The 16,994-nt window shown below is 49.8% G+C and overlaps 1 protein-coding gene across 21 annotated transcripts in view; it reads right to left on the bottom strand.

Moving 5' to 3' along the window:
* Nucleotides 1–16,994, bottom strand: part of LOC105182063 (collagen alpha chain CG42342) — a 253,895-nt gene that overhangs the window by 4,512 nt on the left and 232,389 nt on the right. For 15 of the 21 annotated variants that reach the window (XM_025307771.1, XM_025307765.1, XM_025307769.1 and 12 more), the window contains 5 exons: nucleotides 16,691–16,753; nucleotides 7,919–7,945; nucleotides 7,595–7,648; nucleotides 3,961–3,987; nucleotides 714–749 (listed from right to left, as the gene is read on the bottom strand). In XM_025307771.1, coding sequence (XP_025163556.1) covers nucleotides 714–749; nucleotides 3,961–3,987; nucleotides 7,595–7,648; nucleotides 7,919–7,945; nucleotides 16,691–16,753 — 207 coding nt within the window. The remainder of the gene's footprint in view (nucleotides 1–713; nucleotides 750–3,960; nucleotides 3,988–7,594; nucleotides 7,649–7,918; nucleotides 7,946–16,690; nucleotides 16,754–16,994) is intronic. The other 6 variants (XM_025307781.1, XM_025307778.1, XM_025307779.1 and 3 more) reach the window with 3 other exon arrangements.

The raw sequence follows: 16,994 nt of genomic DNA, 5'->3' as shown, positions 1-16,994 counted from the left end.
CATTTCTCCAGCGGAAGATAACGCGTCGCTTAATGACGTCCCAATTAAGGCAACCAAGCGAGAACCGAAACGTTACAGAGCGAACGGCGTAATTAATCTCGCTTCCATGTCGTCGGGCCGACGTTTCGGACCGATGACTTTGCTGTAAGGTAAACTAATCGACTAATGCGTCTCGTGCAAGGATCCGGTGTATCCGCGCGCGCGACGGCGGCGAGCGAGAGGATCCTCGTCGAGGATCACCACGGCGATATACGCGCGATTATCCATTAGGAAGCGAGCCGGCGCTCGTGGCATGGCGGAGGGGGCGCGACGAGAGGGGACACTCGTGTACCTAACAACGCTCCATCAGTTAGCGTTCGGTAAACAATCCCCGGCGAAGCACACGACGGAACCGCGATTCGCGACGCGTCTGTTCTCTGTCCTCTCCTCTCAATCTCAATCTCTCTCTCTCTCTCTCTCTCTCTCTCTCTCTCTCTCTCTCTCTCTCTCTCTCTCTCTCTCTCTCTCTCTCTTTGGATCTCTCGATTTCGCATCCCCGCGCAAGAAGAGGGAGAAAATAGGGATAAGAAAGAGTCAGTCACGTGGAGTTGGTTATCGCGCTATCTCTCTCTCTCTCTCTCTCTCTCTCTCTCTCTCTCTCTCTGGACCGTCGCGGCGTAGGCTCGCGCGCGCGCGAGTCGGATACGTTATACTCGAATTAAGTCAATACTCACAGATTCGCCTTTGGCACCTTTCTCTCCCTTCGGTCCCTGGAATTGGTACGTCAAAAGGCATTTATTCGATAAACGGTTGAGCTTGGGCCGTCGTCGTTTACGCGCGCGGGACGCACGGTCGTTCCAGAAAAGCATTTCCACGAAAGGGGGCTCGAAAGGCGCCGTGTGACCACGTGTATCGATCAGGGCACACACACACACACACACACACACACACACACAAACACACACACACACACATACACACGCATACGCACATTCTCTCTCCCCGTCTCTGTCTGTCTGTTTGTCTGTCTCTCTCTCTCTCTCTCTCTCTCTCTCTCTCTCTCTCTGTCTCTCTCTCTCTCTCTCTCTCTCTTCCGTCGACAACCGCCGGCCGCGAGGGGCTATCGATTCGCGGCACCGGAACACCGCTACGGCATTTCAAGTGGATCACTTGGTTATTGCTCTTGCCTCCTCCGAACATACGAGATGTCAATAAACCGGGAATTTCCGACGCCGACGTCGATAGGCGAGAGCCTGGTCGCCGCCTAATAGGGCTGGCCCGCCGCCTCGTGAAAGCCGCGATGAAAAATTCGGCATGATTTCCGCCGGGTATCGCACGCGCGCTCAGTGGAAGTTAAATTAATTATATCTGCGTTCTTGCGAAACATTACACGCGCGCGGCACGTCGGGTCCGTCGGGATTTTAACGGCGCTCCCGCTTTCCTGATATTAACGCGTTATTTGCCGCGCGCGCGCACGCTCAAATATATGCGCGGCAAATATAAGGTACACTCGAAGGCGCTGGTCGTTGTAAAGAAAAGTAACTAGTGTTCTCGTATTCTCGTGTTTTCGGGTTCGACTTTGCAATGGCGACCGTTACGGAATTTTTCCCAACCGCGAGCGCGCGTCGACGTTGACGCCTTAATTCGTTGTCGACTGTCGCTTCGTGTAAAAATATCTACCGCTTTTATACCGGAGAATTTACTATTGAAATATTTGCTATTTCCGAGACGGAGATAAATGTCCCTTTGACCGTCTATTCTTGCACGCTACTAAAAAAAAAACACGTTAAAATCCGAGAGAATTTATATTGAGCACGTAATATTTTCGAGCCATCGCAAGGAAATTTAATTTCTCTCAATGTTATGAAATTTCATTCATTATCCTTCGATTCCCCATACGCTCTATTCTTGATATATCTCGCGGAGCAAAATCCTGCGAAAGAGCAGACCGTGAACAATTTACTGTGTCCCTTAGCGGGGGAGACTCCGCCGACAGTCTATTCCGTGGCAGAGGACGTACGGCAAAATTGCAAAAAACTTTATACGGAAGGAAAGCTATGTAACTCTCCCCGGTGCGGTTATACGCTTCATCGCTCCCAAAAGGAAGAAGAAACGACGGCCGTCCCGGGCAATAAAACGAAAATATCGCGCGCCACGCCTCGAGAATATATTCCTCGTATGTTCGGAGGTGAAGGCTACCGTTCGCCCTCAAACGCACCTTTATCTTGTGCATCCGAGGGAACGAGATCGTCGTCGTCTCGTTTATGCACGCTCTCGCATCGGCGACGACGACGGCGGTGCATCGAGCGCGGTCACACGAGCGCGCGCCCCTCGAGCATCCTTCCGGACACTCCAGAGAGAAGGACGATGGAGTTGCGCGTTTCCCCCTCCGTTAGAATTCGGCCGTAAATTCCGATCGAGCGCGAGCCTCCGGCTCGCGATTGCGCGAGGAGGAGGCTCGGTCTCTCTCGGTCAATGATCGCTAACGCGCGGACTGACAGCGCGAAAAATCAGCGCAGCGGCTGCGGATTTCGCTCGGACGAAAGTTGCCAGTCAGCCGAGACCTAAGGGAGGGGGGAATTACATATGGCGCAGGCAGGTGTTGAACGCTATTTTTACGAAGTTTTTTAACAGAAACATAGGTAGGATCAATGGACTTGAAATTTTCACAATGTATTCATTAATGTGCAAAGTATAAAAAGTATAAGATAAATTGAGTTCAAGGTATAAAGTAAAAAAATAAAGTTCAAAATATAAAATAGATTCGTTACTGTCTATGTGGAAAGTACATAGAAAACTTTAAACGCGTTTATCTGGAAGCACCATTTTCTTAAACTGTCGACACGATTACCGCACCGAAACCAACCGAAAAACCACCGAACCGAATAACTCGAAATTTTTACACGGTACACATGTAGTTTTCGCCCCTACCTCGAACACAGTTATATTTTATTTTATTCATTTTTTTAAACAAGTTGAAAAAAGTTTCATTTTCGATACTTTTTTTTGTACGGTCATTATTTTTGATAAGCTTGGCTTCACTGCCTTCATTTTGATAGGGGCTACAATGGCAATCGTATATTTAAAATATCTTTCTCATCAGTTTTTGGCTTCGGAGTAATAAGAGAGAGAGGTCCGGAATTATGTCGGCAGCAAACATAGAGCTCGCAAACGGATGATTGCATTTTCATCTATAACTACAAATTGGATCGGTTCTTGCGATTCACTAAAATTTATCTTATACCTTGAACGCTGATGAATATACTGTGAACATTTCAGGACCACTGATCTTACCGTTTCTGTTAAAAAAAAATTCGTAAAAGTAGACCTGAAAACGACGCCTGTCCCGCGTGCAATTCCCCCCTTGAAGCTCGCGTCCGCGTCGTCTCTTTATTAATTTCTCCTCCTCCTTGGTTTCCCGCGTGTCCGGCCGGCTGCCGACACGCGTGTCTCGGGGAGGAGAAAGAGAAAAGGAAAATGTTATAACGAAACCGCCCGACAACGTCGAGCACCCGCGGGCTGCTCCGGCTGGTGAAAGAAAAAAATGCGCGACCGAGGGACGCGTCCCCTTCCGCGGGGGCGTGCAAGATTCGCCGCGGCGGAAAAGACCGGCGCGAGAACGAGAGAATGAAATCACGAACGAAAGAGGGAGAAAGGCGCAAGACGCTCCGTCCCGTTCGAATTCGGACGGAGTAACAAGGGCATGCCGGCTTTTTCATTCACTCTGCTTTTCGTCTTTTCTTTTCCTTCGCTATTCGCTCTACTGTTTTTTTTTTCTCTCTTTCTTTCCTCTCCCTCTCTCTCTCTCTCTCTCTCTCTATATCTCTCTCGCTATCTCTCTCGCTATCTCTCTCTCTCTTTTCGTTCTCCCCGGGGTAGATCACAGGCAGATGTGTCGTCGTTACCCCGGGCTGGTCAGACCGTGTCAGACCGTGTCGCAGTCGCGCCGGAGGACGAGCGATAATCGAAAGCCAACTGTACCTCCGCGCCGGGAATCCCGTCGGTACCCTGGGGACAAACACAGATCGACTCGTTAGCGCGTCTCTCTCCCCCTCTCTCTCTCTCTCTCTCCCTCTCTCTCTCTTTTGATGGCACACGACGACGGCGGGGCGTTCGCGACGAAGGAGCGTCGTCGCGCGCGAAGCGGGTACTCGCGATCAGCGGTGGCGCGCACCTGCTGGCGAAACGGCTTAGACGCGATTGCCACTCGCGAGAGAACGGCGAGTGGCTGCGCGAATGGCGAAGATAGTCGCTCGGAAATTCGCGAGTCTCGTCGCTGCGCGCTCCTTAGCCCTCTTGGCTGGATCTAACGGCATGCGCCGAGAGGATTTGCCAATTTTACAGCAGCTGCCAAGTAGCCTTCTCTGCCGGTGCAGTCAATGAAGCGCTCTCGCTCTCTCGCTTTCTCTCTCTCTCTCTCTCTCTCGCTCTCTCTCTCTCTCTCGTCAACCACTATCACTACTGACAGCTGTTATTGACGGCCTCGCGGGCAATAATCGGTTATGATGGGCGCCGAAGCGACAGCGCGCGAGATATCGACGTCACAATTGCAACGGAGGACTCTGGATAATCACGCGGATGCTTTTATCGCACACTCTCGTCCGCCGGAGCTGGGAGCTGGCTGAATCGACAGCTAAGTTGAAAGCTAAGTTGGATACGGTTGGAATGTCGCGCAAGTAAATATCATGCGGAGCGATACTTTCGTGTAAACATCTCATTTGAACGCGCGTGGAATAATCGAAGGGTCTCCGTTTCCGCGGGGATACGTCTCGCGCTTAGGAGGACTCTGCGCGAGAAAAGCTGTGCTAGGGTTCTCAGGGAGAGGAGGAGAGCGGGAGAGGGAAATCTTGCTGGCGAATTATTATTCTCCTTCGACCTTCCACGTGTTCCACATTTTGCAAGCAGCCCGCGATGATTTCAATCGTCGATCGTACAAAGAGAGAGTTAACGAGTTAACGTTAATGTGCGCTTCGAAACAACTGCTTTGGGTTGGAAGCAAGCTCTCGCAGAGTTAGCGAGTTAAAAGTTATTAACTTTCCGACTCAACTTTTAAAACTGATTACCCCTAGTTATTGCCCAGCTCGGGGATAAGAGCGTACAATAAAGGGCCAATATTTACACCGTCACAACCGATTATCGCGCCAGCGCAGCCCCAAGCAGCGGCTCGCAACTGCCGCGAGGCTTTGCGAAGCGCCGCCGCACACTGGTCCCCTGGGAGGCCACGTTGTTTCAAAAGTTTCTGCAAATCTCAATGAATCTTCAACTATATGTATTTTTTTTTAAACGTTCATCAGTGAATTTGTAACAAATTACACGAGCCCGATTTTCGATTAGACATTCGAGAAATTGTTTGTCTAATCGAAAATAAAAATTTCAATGATGATTTCCATAGTTGAACAGAAAATGTCGCAGAAAAATGCTTTCCCAACGTGAAAAATCAAAATGGTGGACCAAGATGGCGGACACAAAATATCAAAATTTGATAAATTTGCAAAAAAAAAAAAAATACGTATAAATACGTGGTGCGTATTCGTTCTCAGCGAAAACCCCAGAAACCTTCGTAAACGTATTTTTTTGCAAATTTATCTAATTTTGATATTTTGTGTCCGCCATTTTAGCCCGTCATTTTGATTTTTCATTAAGAAAAGCATTTTTCTGCGACAGTCTGTTCAACCATGGAAAATCTCCCGAAATAGTCAGTATCACGGAAGGTTGTTCATCATTTGGTTGAAATTTTTATTTTTGATTAGACAAACAATTTCTCGAACGTCTAATCGAAAATCGAGCTCGTGTAATTTGTTACAAATTCACTGATGAATCATCAGTGTTCAAAAAAAGTTCAAAAAAAAAAAATAGTTGATTCATTGAGATTTGAGATTTGTAGAGACTTTTGAAATAACGTATCTACCGGGTGTGACCAGTGTGCGCCGACCTGATCGATGGCGGCGAAAGGGTGCGAGGGCTGTTTCGCGATGGAGCGCGCGCGACCGAAATCTCGACGGAGACGGCGGCCGACGACGCACAGTGGTCTAAAATCGTGAAAACCTGGCAAGAAATCAATTTTTCTAATTCGTTCAATCAAATACCAGTAAGAATTATTGTAATTCTAAGAAGAATATGCAAGGAACAATTTCTTATAATTTAAATGCTTGTACGTTGCCTTGAATGCACAATACAAGTGGACGAAAATAAAGAACTTTTAGTATACTCGACATGCCGCATTCTGCATTTTATTTGCATTAGCCTTTAAATTGCACAAAGTAGTTTACTAAAATGTTTTAGCGCGATATATTATTATTTGACATGTATACTTTAAATATTATTTGCATAATTGGCAGATGAACTTAGAATAGCAGATTGATTCGATGTGGTTTTTGACCTCATATAACGTTTATAAAGAATCGATACTGCAATTTTATTGTGCGATTTATAAACTTTAGCCGTCTTTAGGCAAAAAGGTTTTATGGTCAAATTGTCCAGAACATCATTTTGAAGCATGTGAAGAAAGAAATTGCTACTTTTTGCTGATTTTGTTTTTATAATAAAAAATCAAGCGAAAATTAAGTTAAGATTGGCTATGTAATTGTAATTTCTGTGTATGATTACAAGAAAATAACTCTTTTTATTTTTTACTTGTTTTTATTAAACTCTTTTATACCTATCATCTTTCACGTAAAAGTAGCTGTGTCTTTCTTTCTGATGTACTTAATTTCTTCTAAATTTCTAAGTTCGATATGAATACTTCAAGATGAAGATTGAAATATTCTTTCGCCAATTTGATGTGACATGTTTAATAACTAGCGTGTCTATGTCTGTGACGAAATTTGTTTTTCTCTTAAACACATCTCTTGTCAAAATAAGATATTAAAATATGCGTGTATATGATATTTAACATAATATTTAAAAAATAAATTTATTCATGTTTCACCGAGAGCAGATAGTGTATCTCATTTATCGTCATATGTTATTGTTAAAAAAAGAAAAAAATGTCAGTGATCTTTAAATTTCGAAGAATATGAGCCAAATGATAGAAACATTGGCAATAATATCTGTCCCCGTGCGACATTTAATTATAAAAAATAATCCAAGTCGCTATCTTCAACAGTTGCAGAATCATTAACACGTACCACTTAAAAAATCCCACTCTTTATATCTTTTTACATCAGTAATGATCCTGCCGGATAACAAATGTTATTTGTACCGTATGCGATCGTTACTAACGATATTAATTTTTGCCGCAAAATCGTTGCCGTTTAGACCACTGTGCGACGGTTTCTCGCGAAACTCGTCGCGCCGCGCGACGGCAATTTCGCTCGCCGGCGCGAGTCCATCGCGGAGAGAGTACACGGCGTGGAGGTGCAAAAATTCTCATTAAAGAAAGATCGACCCTTTGAAATCGCGAGACGAGATCCGACTCCGGGATACGTCTCCGCCTTGAGAGGCCGTAACTACGCAAGCGGGACGTTACTTCTCGAGAGCCGCCGATTCGCCTCGGGAGAATGGCGATACAATTTCCAGATAGCCGCGCGTTCTCGCGGCCGTGAAACACGAGCGCGCGGGCGATATCGCGAGTTAGAGAACGCGGCGCGAGCGCTTGATAAAGCGTAACACTTACAGGCAATCCCGGATCTCCTCTTTCCCCCTTCGTTCCTGGTTCGCCCTGCGCACCCTGAAAGTACGAAGAAACTTGACGGACATCGGCATACATCGCTTGCGTCCTCCTCATCGTACGCCGGAGAACCGCTCACGCGCGCGTGAGTTCTCCCCCTCTCTCTCTCTCTCTCTCTCTCGCTCTCGCTCTTAGAATCTCGATCGAACAGATTTCGGTTATTTCGGAATCGCGAGGAACGAGGCGCAGAACGGAAATAGCGCGTTCAGATAAAGAGAAGTAGAACAACGTATAGTGAAAAAACGGGGTCATCCCCCGCGGATCGCTCACCTTCATGCCGTCTAATCCTGGTGGTCCCTGAAAGGTAGAGGAAACCTCGTCAGATACGGCGGAGCCCGCCGACATGTATATGTATCGAGCGTAATATTGTCGACAGCGACTTGGAAAAAAATGAAAAAAAAGAAGGGGGGGGGAACAAACAGAAGGAGAGACTACGTCGCGAGGGGGCGTCTTGCCAGTGACGCCCTTTTAACGCACATACGCAATCATACGCGCGCACGCATACAAACGCAACACACACACACCGTCGTTGCGCCCTCGAGTGTTTTCAGGATCGTTCTCGTTCGATCGGCCGACCTTCGCGCGCGCGCGCGTCGCGCTTCGGCGATGCGGACGTCACGAGACGAGACGAAGAGGGACGTTCGCGCGGCGCGACGATTCTCTCCGCGGGCGAGAACTCCCTTGCCCAAAACTCTCCCCGGACGGATTGCCGAATCGAGTTACGAGTCCCGAGTGCGAAATTTCGTTGCGCCACGCGCGCGCGCGCGCGCGCGGATATCGGCCGGGGATATTCGATGAGCGTTCGCGTTTTCGTAATGGAATTCCGGTTCTATCGAGTAGTAGCAGTCCTCTGTAGTCGTTACGATCGCGAGCCGGGTGTTATCCTTCCGCATCCCCCCCCCCCTCCGTCCCCATCCCGTATCCTCTATAAATATTTGAGGTGCGCGCGACGGATTTGTATGTCATTTCGAAATAGAGGTTCGCTCCGAGTTTGCTTTTAGCCTAACACCCGCGCAAACGTCCCTCCTCTCCCGCGCGAGTAATGAGATCGGATTCGTTTGGCTTTTTCGTTAGCGTTCTTTCTCCACTTCCCACTCTCTCTCTCTCTCTCTCTCTCTCTCCCCCTCCCTTTCTTAAAAGGCGCTTCGACTTGCCAAACTCATCTCGGTGTGTCCTCTCGTATTATCGGAATTAATACGAGAGCGAGGCAGACTGACAATCGAGGGCGGCGGGGCGGCGTCGTGGGAGGCAGTGCAGAGGAGCTTGAGCAAAGTCGAGAGAGGAGACAAACAAAAGAACAGAAATAAAAAAGAAGAAAAGAAATAAAAAAAAAGTAGAAGAGAAAGAAACAGAAAAGAAGGAAGCATCGACGCTCTAGAGCCGCGTCTCCTCGTTCGTTCGTTCGTTCATTCACTCATTCCAGCTTGCTCTCGATCTTATCTCTACAAAGCGGCAAGATTAATCGTCGGCCCGGCGAGCCGGACCGACGATTAACGCCGCCGTCGTGGTCGCAGCAAATTAACACGTGTTAATTTTTCTCGTCGTCCCTTTCCTCTCTGTTTTACCTCCTTTCTCTCTCTCTTTCTCTCTCTCTCTCTCTCTCTCTCTCTCTTTCTCTCTTTCTCTCGCTTTTATCCTCCCGTCTTCGGTCGTCTTGTTTTGCAGACTTGCGGACAGATGCAAATACAGAGAGAGACAGAAGAAAACGCGATAAAGATGAGCGAGCGAGTCGTTGCGATTGTCCGACACACAGCCGGATCGCAGTCGGAGCGCACAAAATGCAAAGCGGTATATATATATATATATATATATATAATTGTATGTTACTGGATTAACGTGAGAAAGCATTAATCTGGTAGGCGTTTTAGAAGCAAAGGACAACAGGCACATGCACATTCTGTTTATTAATCGGGACAATGTAAAACAAAACTGTTGTTAGAGTCAGTATTCACATACGCAATTAGGTCGCCGGTTGTGTGGTGTGATCGGCTCAAGAGGAGCACCGCCTGCTTAACAATTAACGCGCGCGTGTGTATATATATATATATATACTACATACATACATATATATATATATATATATATATATATACATATACACACAGAATGTCTTACGACTACTACTCGATCGTTTTTTTTCTCTCTCTCCGGGGACTTGTGGACTTACAAACTCTCTCTCCCTCTCTTTCTCTTCCTCTCTCTTTCTCAGAGTCGATCTTTGCACTCGAGGCGAATACTCGACGACTCCTCGGCTCGTCAAATATCCCGGCGATCGGGATCTTGAATTACATTTTTGTAAGAGTAAAGCCCGCATTTTCAATTAATCGGTAAATCAACGGTTACTATTTACACTGTCAGAGTTGTATAATTCAGACGAGAAACTTCTTAAAATCAGCCGATGTCTTGAGAAACTTGCTGTAATTACGCTCTCCGTCCGGATCCTCGGATCGAGGAGGGCAAGAAAGAGGAAAAAGAGGAAACCGACAAGACAGAAAGAAGTCCAAAAAAAAAAAAAAAAGAATCAAACACGAAACGAGAAAGAGTCAATATTCTAAACTCGCGAATGAGTCCGCAGCGAAAGGCGGGCGGGGCGGGGCGGGGCCGAGCGGGGGGGCGTCCGATACGGCGTGACAGCCTGTGTGTATATACCCGCATACGGACACGCAAGTACGTGTGCGTATAATATGTATATATATGCATTCCTTATGTACTTACATTTACAGACATACACATACAAATTGGCCATACGGGGCGCCCTCGACGGCTCGTCGTCGACGAACCGTTGGGATTCTTCCGGTGCGGCCGAAACGCACGTTCCGTTTGACGGATATCCTCGACGCCGAAGATCTCATTACCTCGTGTGGTATACCGGCTGTGTGTGTGTGTGTGTGTGTATTTGTCTGTGTGTATTTATACACATGCTCGGTTACGACGAGACTATATCGGTGGCTCAGCATTAAAATGACCGTGGATAATCCCCCTGGTCTCTCGCAGGATCGATAATTACGGGCGTTCTCGTAGAGCGGACTCTCCTAATTCCGCCGATGCTGAGATAACGAGATAATTGCGAACGGCCGAGGCACCGAATAAAAGGAGAGGAAGGTCCGCTTTGGCGCACCGAGCAAATCCCGAGTGCTCGTCGACGGAGGATTGAGAAACACCCCGTATATTTATATACATAATCTCGGTTTACGCATCTCTGCGCGACTGCGTTTCTCGTGCCGCCCCACGCATACGTTCGTTCGTGTGTGTGTGTGTGTGTGTGTGTGTGTGAGTGTTTGTATACTTGTGTGTAAATATATGTGGGCGTCGTACACTTTACACGTACAGGAATTGCCAAATAGAACCGCCGGATCCTCGGCGGAGTTTCGTCCGCTTTCGCTCGATCTCCCTCTCTCTCTCTCTCTCTCTCTCTCGTTCAGTTTTATCCTCTTAATCTTAATTATCTGCGTTAATTTATTCGGGGATGTACACACAAGAGCGAAGTGCTAGCGTCATTCGCAGTAGTCTCCGTTGCGATACATCGATTCTCCCGACGGCGCCGAGCACCGCCGACGTTATTCTACACTGTACATTCTCTCTCGTGAGTCCTCTTCTTATATTTCGTTCCTCCATTACGATCGGATCGGACGGGTCGACGGTGGTGTGTGGCAGATCGGCGCGGGGAGCGCTTGCTTTAACACTAGAACCGTCAAAGCGGCCGAGATGACCGGTTTGTGATTACTTGCGAAAATTACTCGGCTCTCTTTCTCTCTCTCTCTCTCTCTCTCTCTCTCTCTCTCTTTTCATACGAGGCATTTCACACCGTTGATGGACGCTGAATGAAACTCTGAAAGATCTCAATCAGCATTTTTGCCTCCGCGCGCAAAGTATGCTTTTTTCTCCCTCTCCCCCCGAAAGGAAAAAAGAAAACCCGTTATTTCGACCGCTCCGCCGGAAAACAGATCGCGCCGAACGTTCCGGCGTTAAACGATTCGGCGTGGCGCGATCGATGAGAAGCCGGCGGCTATCGACGTTTTAACGTTTCTCTCCGGAGGCACGCGACGAAATTATCGCGATTACGAAATCGCGTGGAATTGTGAAAGCGGCCGTTGACGGAAACATTCGTCCGATTCTCATTATCAACGATCGATTTAGCGAGCCGGATTCAATCGCGCCAGTCGCGCTCGCGGCGAGCGAGAATCAGCTCGGCTTGACCGAGCAGGAGTTTCAACATCGAGGGATCAATCCCGCACGATCGACCCTCCACGCGATCGGGCGCACACCACTCGTCTATCCTCCGCGAGGAATAATCAATATACCTCCGGCACTTGCCTACTACAACTTAAGGTCGCCTTTGAAGATACCTCGCTATCGACATCTCGTTGTACTTCGGGCAAGAAGAGAATCCTCTTAGGCCAAGCTTGCCCACCGATAATTACCTCGATAATAAAGGATCGCAAGGATCGATCCCCGAGTCGGCGCGAACATCGCAATTTCTGCTCATCCGGGCTCTCCCGGACCTTCCCTTCTTCCCTCTCTTTCATTCTTCTCTCGCTCTCGCTCTCGCTCTCTCCCCCTTCGGCGTGTATGCAAAATATTCTCTTTGAAGAAAAAGCCTGCGGCGAGTCGGTCGAGGATTACTCGCCATCGCGGAACGTCTACGGTTACACACACGTGAGACCGCGTCGCACGCACGCGCGCGCACACACACACACACACACACGCGCGCGCGCGCGGTCAATGTCTACTTTATTATCGACAAAAGTGTCGTACCCGTGTTTCTGAGCTATGTCGAAGTCCCGCGGTAAAGTATCACGAACTATCAATAGCACGGTAGTGCACCCGACGGGATCGCGGCTGGCGGAAAAGCCGAAACCGGACGGGACGAGAGAAAGAGACGCGAGAACGCGCGCGCGCGCGCGTGTGTGTGTGTGTCCGCGCGCGCGCGCGCTACTTGCTATTCGCGGCGGTCGGCCACGAGGAAACGTTTTACTACTGTTCAGGCGAACGTGAAATTTCCTTGTGACCGATGTTCGCGCGATATACCGACGTTTCCCACGACTCTCGTAAAAGGTCTCGCCGAATGTAAGCGGGCGAACCGACATTTCCCCCGTTCTCTCTCTCTCTCTCTCTCTCTCTCTCTCTCTTTCTTCCTTCTTTCGACCTCGCCGCGCCTTGCTCCCTGCTACCGCTGCCGCTGCCGCTTCTTTATGCAAGCTTTATGTAAGCGCTGAGCGATGATTTAAAACGCGTCCAGCTGTTCCACGCGCGACCGTCGGAGGGAAGCCGCGCTCGCTGCAGCTTTCAGCGCGAATTTCATTATTAACCGACCACGCGTTCTCTTCTCGTGCGGGCCGCGCGCGCGGCGCTGCTGCTGAGATTGCCTGATTCCCGCCGATGAGACCGCACCGACGCGCCGGAGTAACGAGCAATGATGAGGTCTCTGTCTGTTTCCCTTTTCTCTCGCGGCACACGTCGAAATTAATGAAGCTCCATTCAGCGCGGTGCGTGGAGGAAATTACGCTTGATTTCTCGTTCTCGTTAATTTTAACATCACAAGAATATCACAAGAGTCTCGATTTTCTCCCTGCCCGTTTGCTATCCTCCTCCCTGTCCCCACTAATGTCACCCCTTTTCGTTAGCATATCTCCGGTGATATAAGCGCGCGGAATCCACGACGCTTCGTGATACGCCGGAACGCTACGAGGTGCGCGAACGGAGAAGAATCGTGATAAATGACCGAGTTATTATCAGGGCGCCGCGAGAGAACGGGCTTTCGCTAAGTACAAACCGAGTGAGTTATTTCCGGAAGAGGCATCGCGGAAAAGTGGATTCCGCCGGACGGCCCGGGACAGGCTGGGATCCGCGTTTCTCATCCGCAACCGGGGCCGAATTCTCGCGCGATGAGAAATCCCCCAAGCCGCCCCCTCGCCTTTTACGATTTCCCGTCTCGGCCGTCTCTTCTCGATCTTTCGTGTCTCCGGTTAACGGGGGAATTACATGCGAAAGGCCGTTTCCAAGGCTATTTTTGCAAATTCTTTTTTTTTAACAGAAACGGTAAGATCAATGGACTTGAAATTCTCAAAGTGTATTCGTTAATGCTCAAAGTATAAAATAAATTTTATTGAATCACAAGAACCGATCCGATTTGTAATTATAGATCAAACGCAGTCATCCGTTTGCGAGCTCTATGTTTGCTGTCGACATAATTCCCGGACCTCTCTCACTACTCTGAAACCAAAATGTGAGGAAGATTTTCGAAATATATGGTTGCCGTTACGGCCCGTGCCAAAATGAAGGCAGTGAAGCCAAGTTCGAAAAAATAATGACTGTACAAGAAACAAGTATCTGAAAACTACACGTCTACTGCGTAAATTGCGTAAAAATTTCAAGTTACTCGGTTCAGTAGTTCTTTTGCCGTAGACTTTTTAATCGTGCCGACAGTTTAAGAAAATGGTGTTTTCCGATAAACACGTTCAAATGTTTGCGTGTACTTTCCGTATAGATAGCAACAAATTTATCGCATGTAATTTCCCCCCTTTCCTGCCTCCCGGCAGGATCGACGGGACGATCCAAAGCTGCGAAGCTTTGCGCGGAGGAGGAGAGCTTCCGGAGGCGCCTCGCGACAACCGGAGACCGCGTCGGCCCACGTTCCGTCCGAGAGGACCCGGAATCCTGCTCCTGCGCGTCTAGATACTACGGAGCGAGCGACTCGGCTCGATGGAATCGCATGTCCGCTCTCGCGCGTGTCGCGCCGAGACGAAATTCAGCGGGCCGGGCGCGGAGTCTGTTTGTCTTCCCTGCGGCGCGCTCTCGCGAGCTCGAGGAGCTCCTTGTCCGTGCGGGTCTTATCAGCCGCATCGACGCATAAAGTAAGTTTAGAGGACGGATGGCGGATGCGTAACGCGCGGTCGGCGCACGACCGGGCGGGCAGTTTGCTTGGGAAGCGGCGCGAGCCGAGTCTGGAGAATCCGGCGGGAACGTCGCGCGACTACCCTTTCTCTGCTTCTGTCGCTTCGATCGAGTCGCCTTACGAGATCCGGTGGAAGTCCCTCGCGAGGTAAGCGAACGTCCCAGTTGGTGAGCGAGTGAGCCCTCGTCTCGCGAAGGCAATTAGCAAATTAACGGTGATCGCGTTGAGCCAAGCATACGAGCCCGGCTTCGCCGAGTAACTCGGACGTTCGCGGTCTTCTTCTCATTCACGGCAGGCTTCTTCATTTATTCCCGGAGAACTTTGTCCCGGAAACGGCCGGCAAGTACCGTTTTCTTCCGCCATTGGCGATTCGGTTCTCGAAAAATTGCCGGATTACCGATCTGCAGGGAACGGACGAACCTGAGCCGTCGCCGTCGGTAGTAGTGCGCTTGCGAGGCATTTATTACGTCTCTTGATTTTATCCAAAGTTTGTTGCGACTGATAATTTGGGGAAAATTTTGGGTTATAATTCGTCACAAAGTTTGCCAAGTTTTTTAGTGCTTGGGATAAATCTGTGGCTGATTTATCAATTCTCGGTGCTAGAAACTCGTAGTGCGTTAAAGACAGAAATTGTAAAGAAGGAGAGAATGTGTAAAAGTGTTTGTTTACTTTTGTGTACATCGATATTGAGATTCGTTGAAGTAGACAACTGCAAGTAGCCAATCTGTCCGATCTTCCCTACACTTATCACCGCGCAGAGGAAGAAAACGGTTGTAACTGTCACAAATCGCGATACCGTCACTAATTGGGACGCTCGCCTTAGCGCGTCTCGGATTTGTCACGGCGAAGGACACGGGAAGAGAAGGACTTCTTTCTTCATACTTTCGCGAGCGCGACAACCGGGCGTTCTCTGCAGCCGGTGATAACTCGGCGAGTTCGCGCGAGAAGCTTCCTCGCGAAGGGTCAAAGTCCTCGCGAGCTGAGCTTCCCCCGTCGGCGAACGTCGGCGAGCGAAAGGACGCGACGGATACGTGCATGGCGATCGCCACCGTATAGAGAATCCGCCGCAGGATCTCCCAAAATACTGTCCCGTCGCCCCTGCGTGCGCCTCTAGTCGCCGACACGCCGAGCCTCGGCGGAGCCTGGAAGACGTTCCTTCCGCGTCCGTTCCCGCGATCTTCGGCTTCCGCGCCACCAATTCTTCCTCTCCCGATCGCGAATCGCTGCTTCTCGGGTCTGCGAGCGCCGCGACGGGATTACGAGATCGCCGGCTGTGGGAGCAGCCTCCGCGTCCTGCTCGCTTCGTCCCCGCGCGGACTGATACCCGGTGCTCTCTTCCTCTGCAACCCCCGGCTGCCCGACATTCGACTGCGATTCAGCGATATACGCACACAAGCCGAGGAGGCGGCTCGAGCCTCGGCGAGCATCGACGACGTCGAGAATCGAGTCGAGTCTCCCACACGCAAAGACGCCCTGACGCCGGGAGCTCGTCGTTCGGCCGCCCCGGCTAATGATGAACGATTACAGCGTTATCGGCGATCCCTCTGGCGCTGGCGAGCGCCAGGTCGAGAGGAGAAACGGCGGATCCGTGCGGACCGACGCAGACACGCTTCGCGATTACGGCCTATATCGATATCTAACGCGATTGGCGGCACGCGACGGAAGCTGTGATCTCTCCCTCTCTCCCTCTCTCTCTCTCTCTCTCTCTCTCTCTCTCTCTCTCTCTCTCTCTCTCTCTCTCCCCCTTTCTCTTTCTGTGTCTCCACGCCTTCGTCCGCTCGCCTCTCGAGTTCGCCCCTCTCTCTCTGTCTCTCTCTCTCTCTCTCTCTCTCCCTCTCTCTCTCTCTCTCTCTCTATCTATCTATCCTTTTCTCTCTGATCTCTCTTTCCGGCCGCGCCGGCTTCGCTTTGCTCCTCCTTCTTCTTCTTCTCCTTCTCATTCTCCTCCTCCCCTTCGTCCTTTATGTACACGCAGAAAAGCAGCCGAGAGGCAACCGAGAGGCGGGGGGGACGACGGTGCGCCGCTGCTGGGGCTGCTCGCAGGCGCGATAAATAAACGCACTTTATCGGCTTATCAGCGAATTCCGCGGCGACGGCGGCGACGCCAAGTAACGATGACGTTAGGAGCGGGAGGTCCGCGTTCTTACCATCGCGCCAGGTTTCCCGGAATCCCCGGGCTTTCCGGACTCTCCCCTCAGTCCCATGGGGCCCTGAAAGTAGATAGACAGAGGTCCGTCAGCTGTGTCTTTCGCAGGTGTGTAACTGCGTGGATACTGTCGGGATTGGTTGGTTGGTGGTTGGTTGGTGGACGGTTTGGCGATTCCGCAAGAGTCTCGCGCGCAGGTGCTGACCTCGCGCGCTTCTCTATAGCAGGACGATGTATACACACATACCAGGTATGTAAGTATGAAACCGGAATTTTTGTATAGAAAATACGCGTTTATTATATGA

The sequence above is a fragment of the Harpegnathos saltator genome, unplaced genomic scaffold, assembly GCF_003227715.2.
Source record: "Harpegnathos saltator strain DR-91 unplaced genomic scaffold, Hsal_v8.6 scaffold93, whole genome shotgun sequence".
In the NCBI taxonomy this organism is placed as follows: domain Eukaryota; kingdom Metazoa; phylum Arthropoda; class Insecta; order Hymenoptera; family Formicidae; genus Harpegnathos; species Harpegnathos saltator.
The sequence above is the reverse complement of the archived record's forward strand: the minus strand, read 5'-3'. Positions and strand labels throughout refer to the sequence as shown.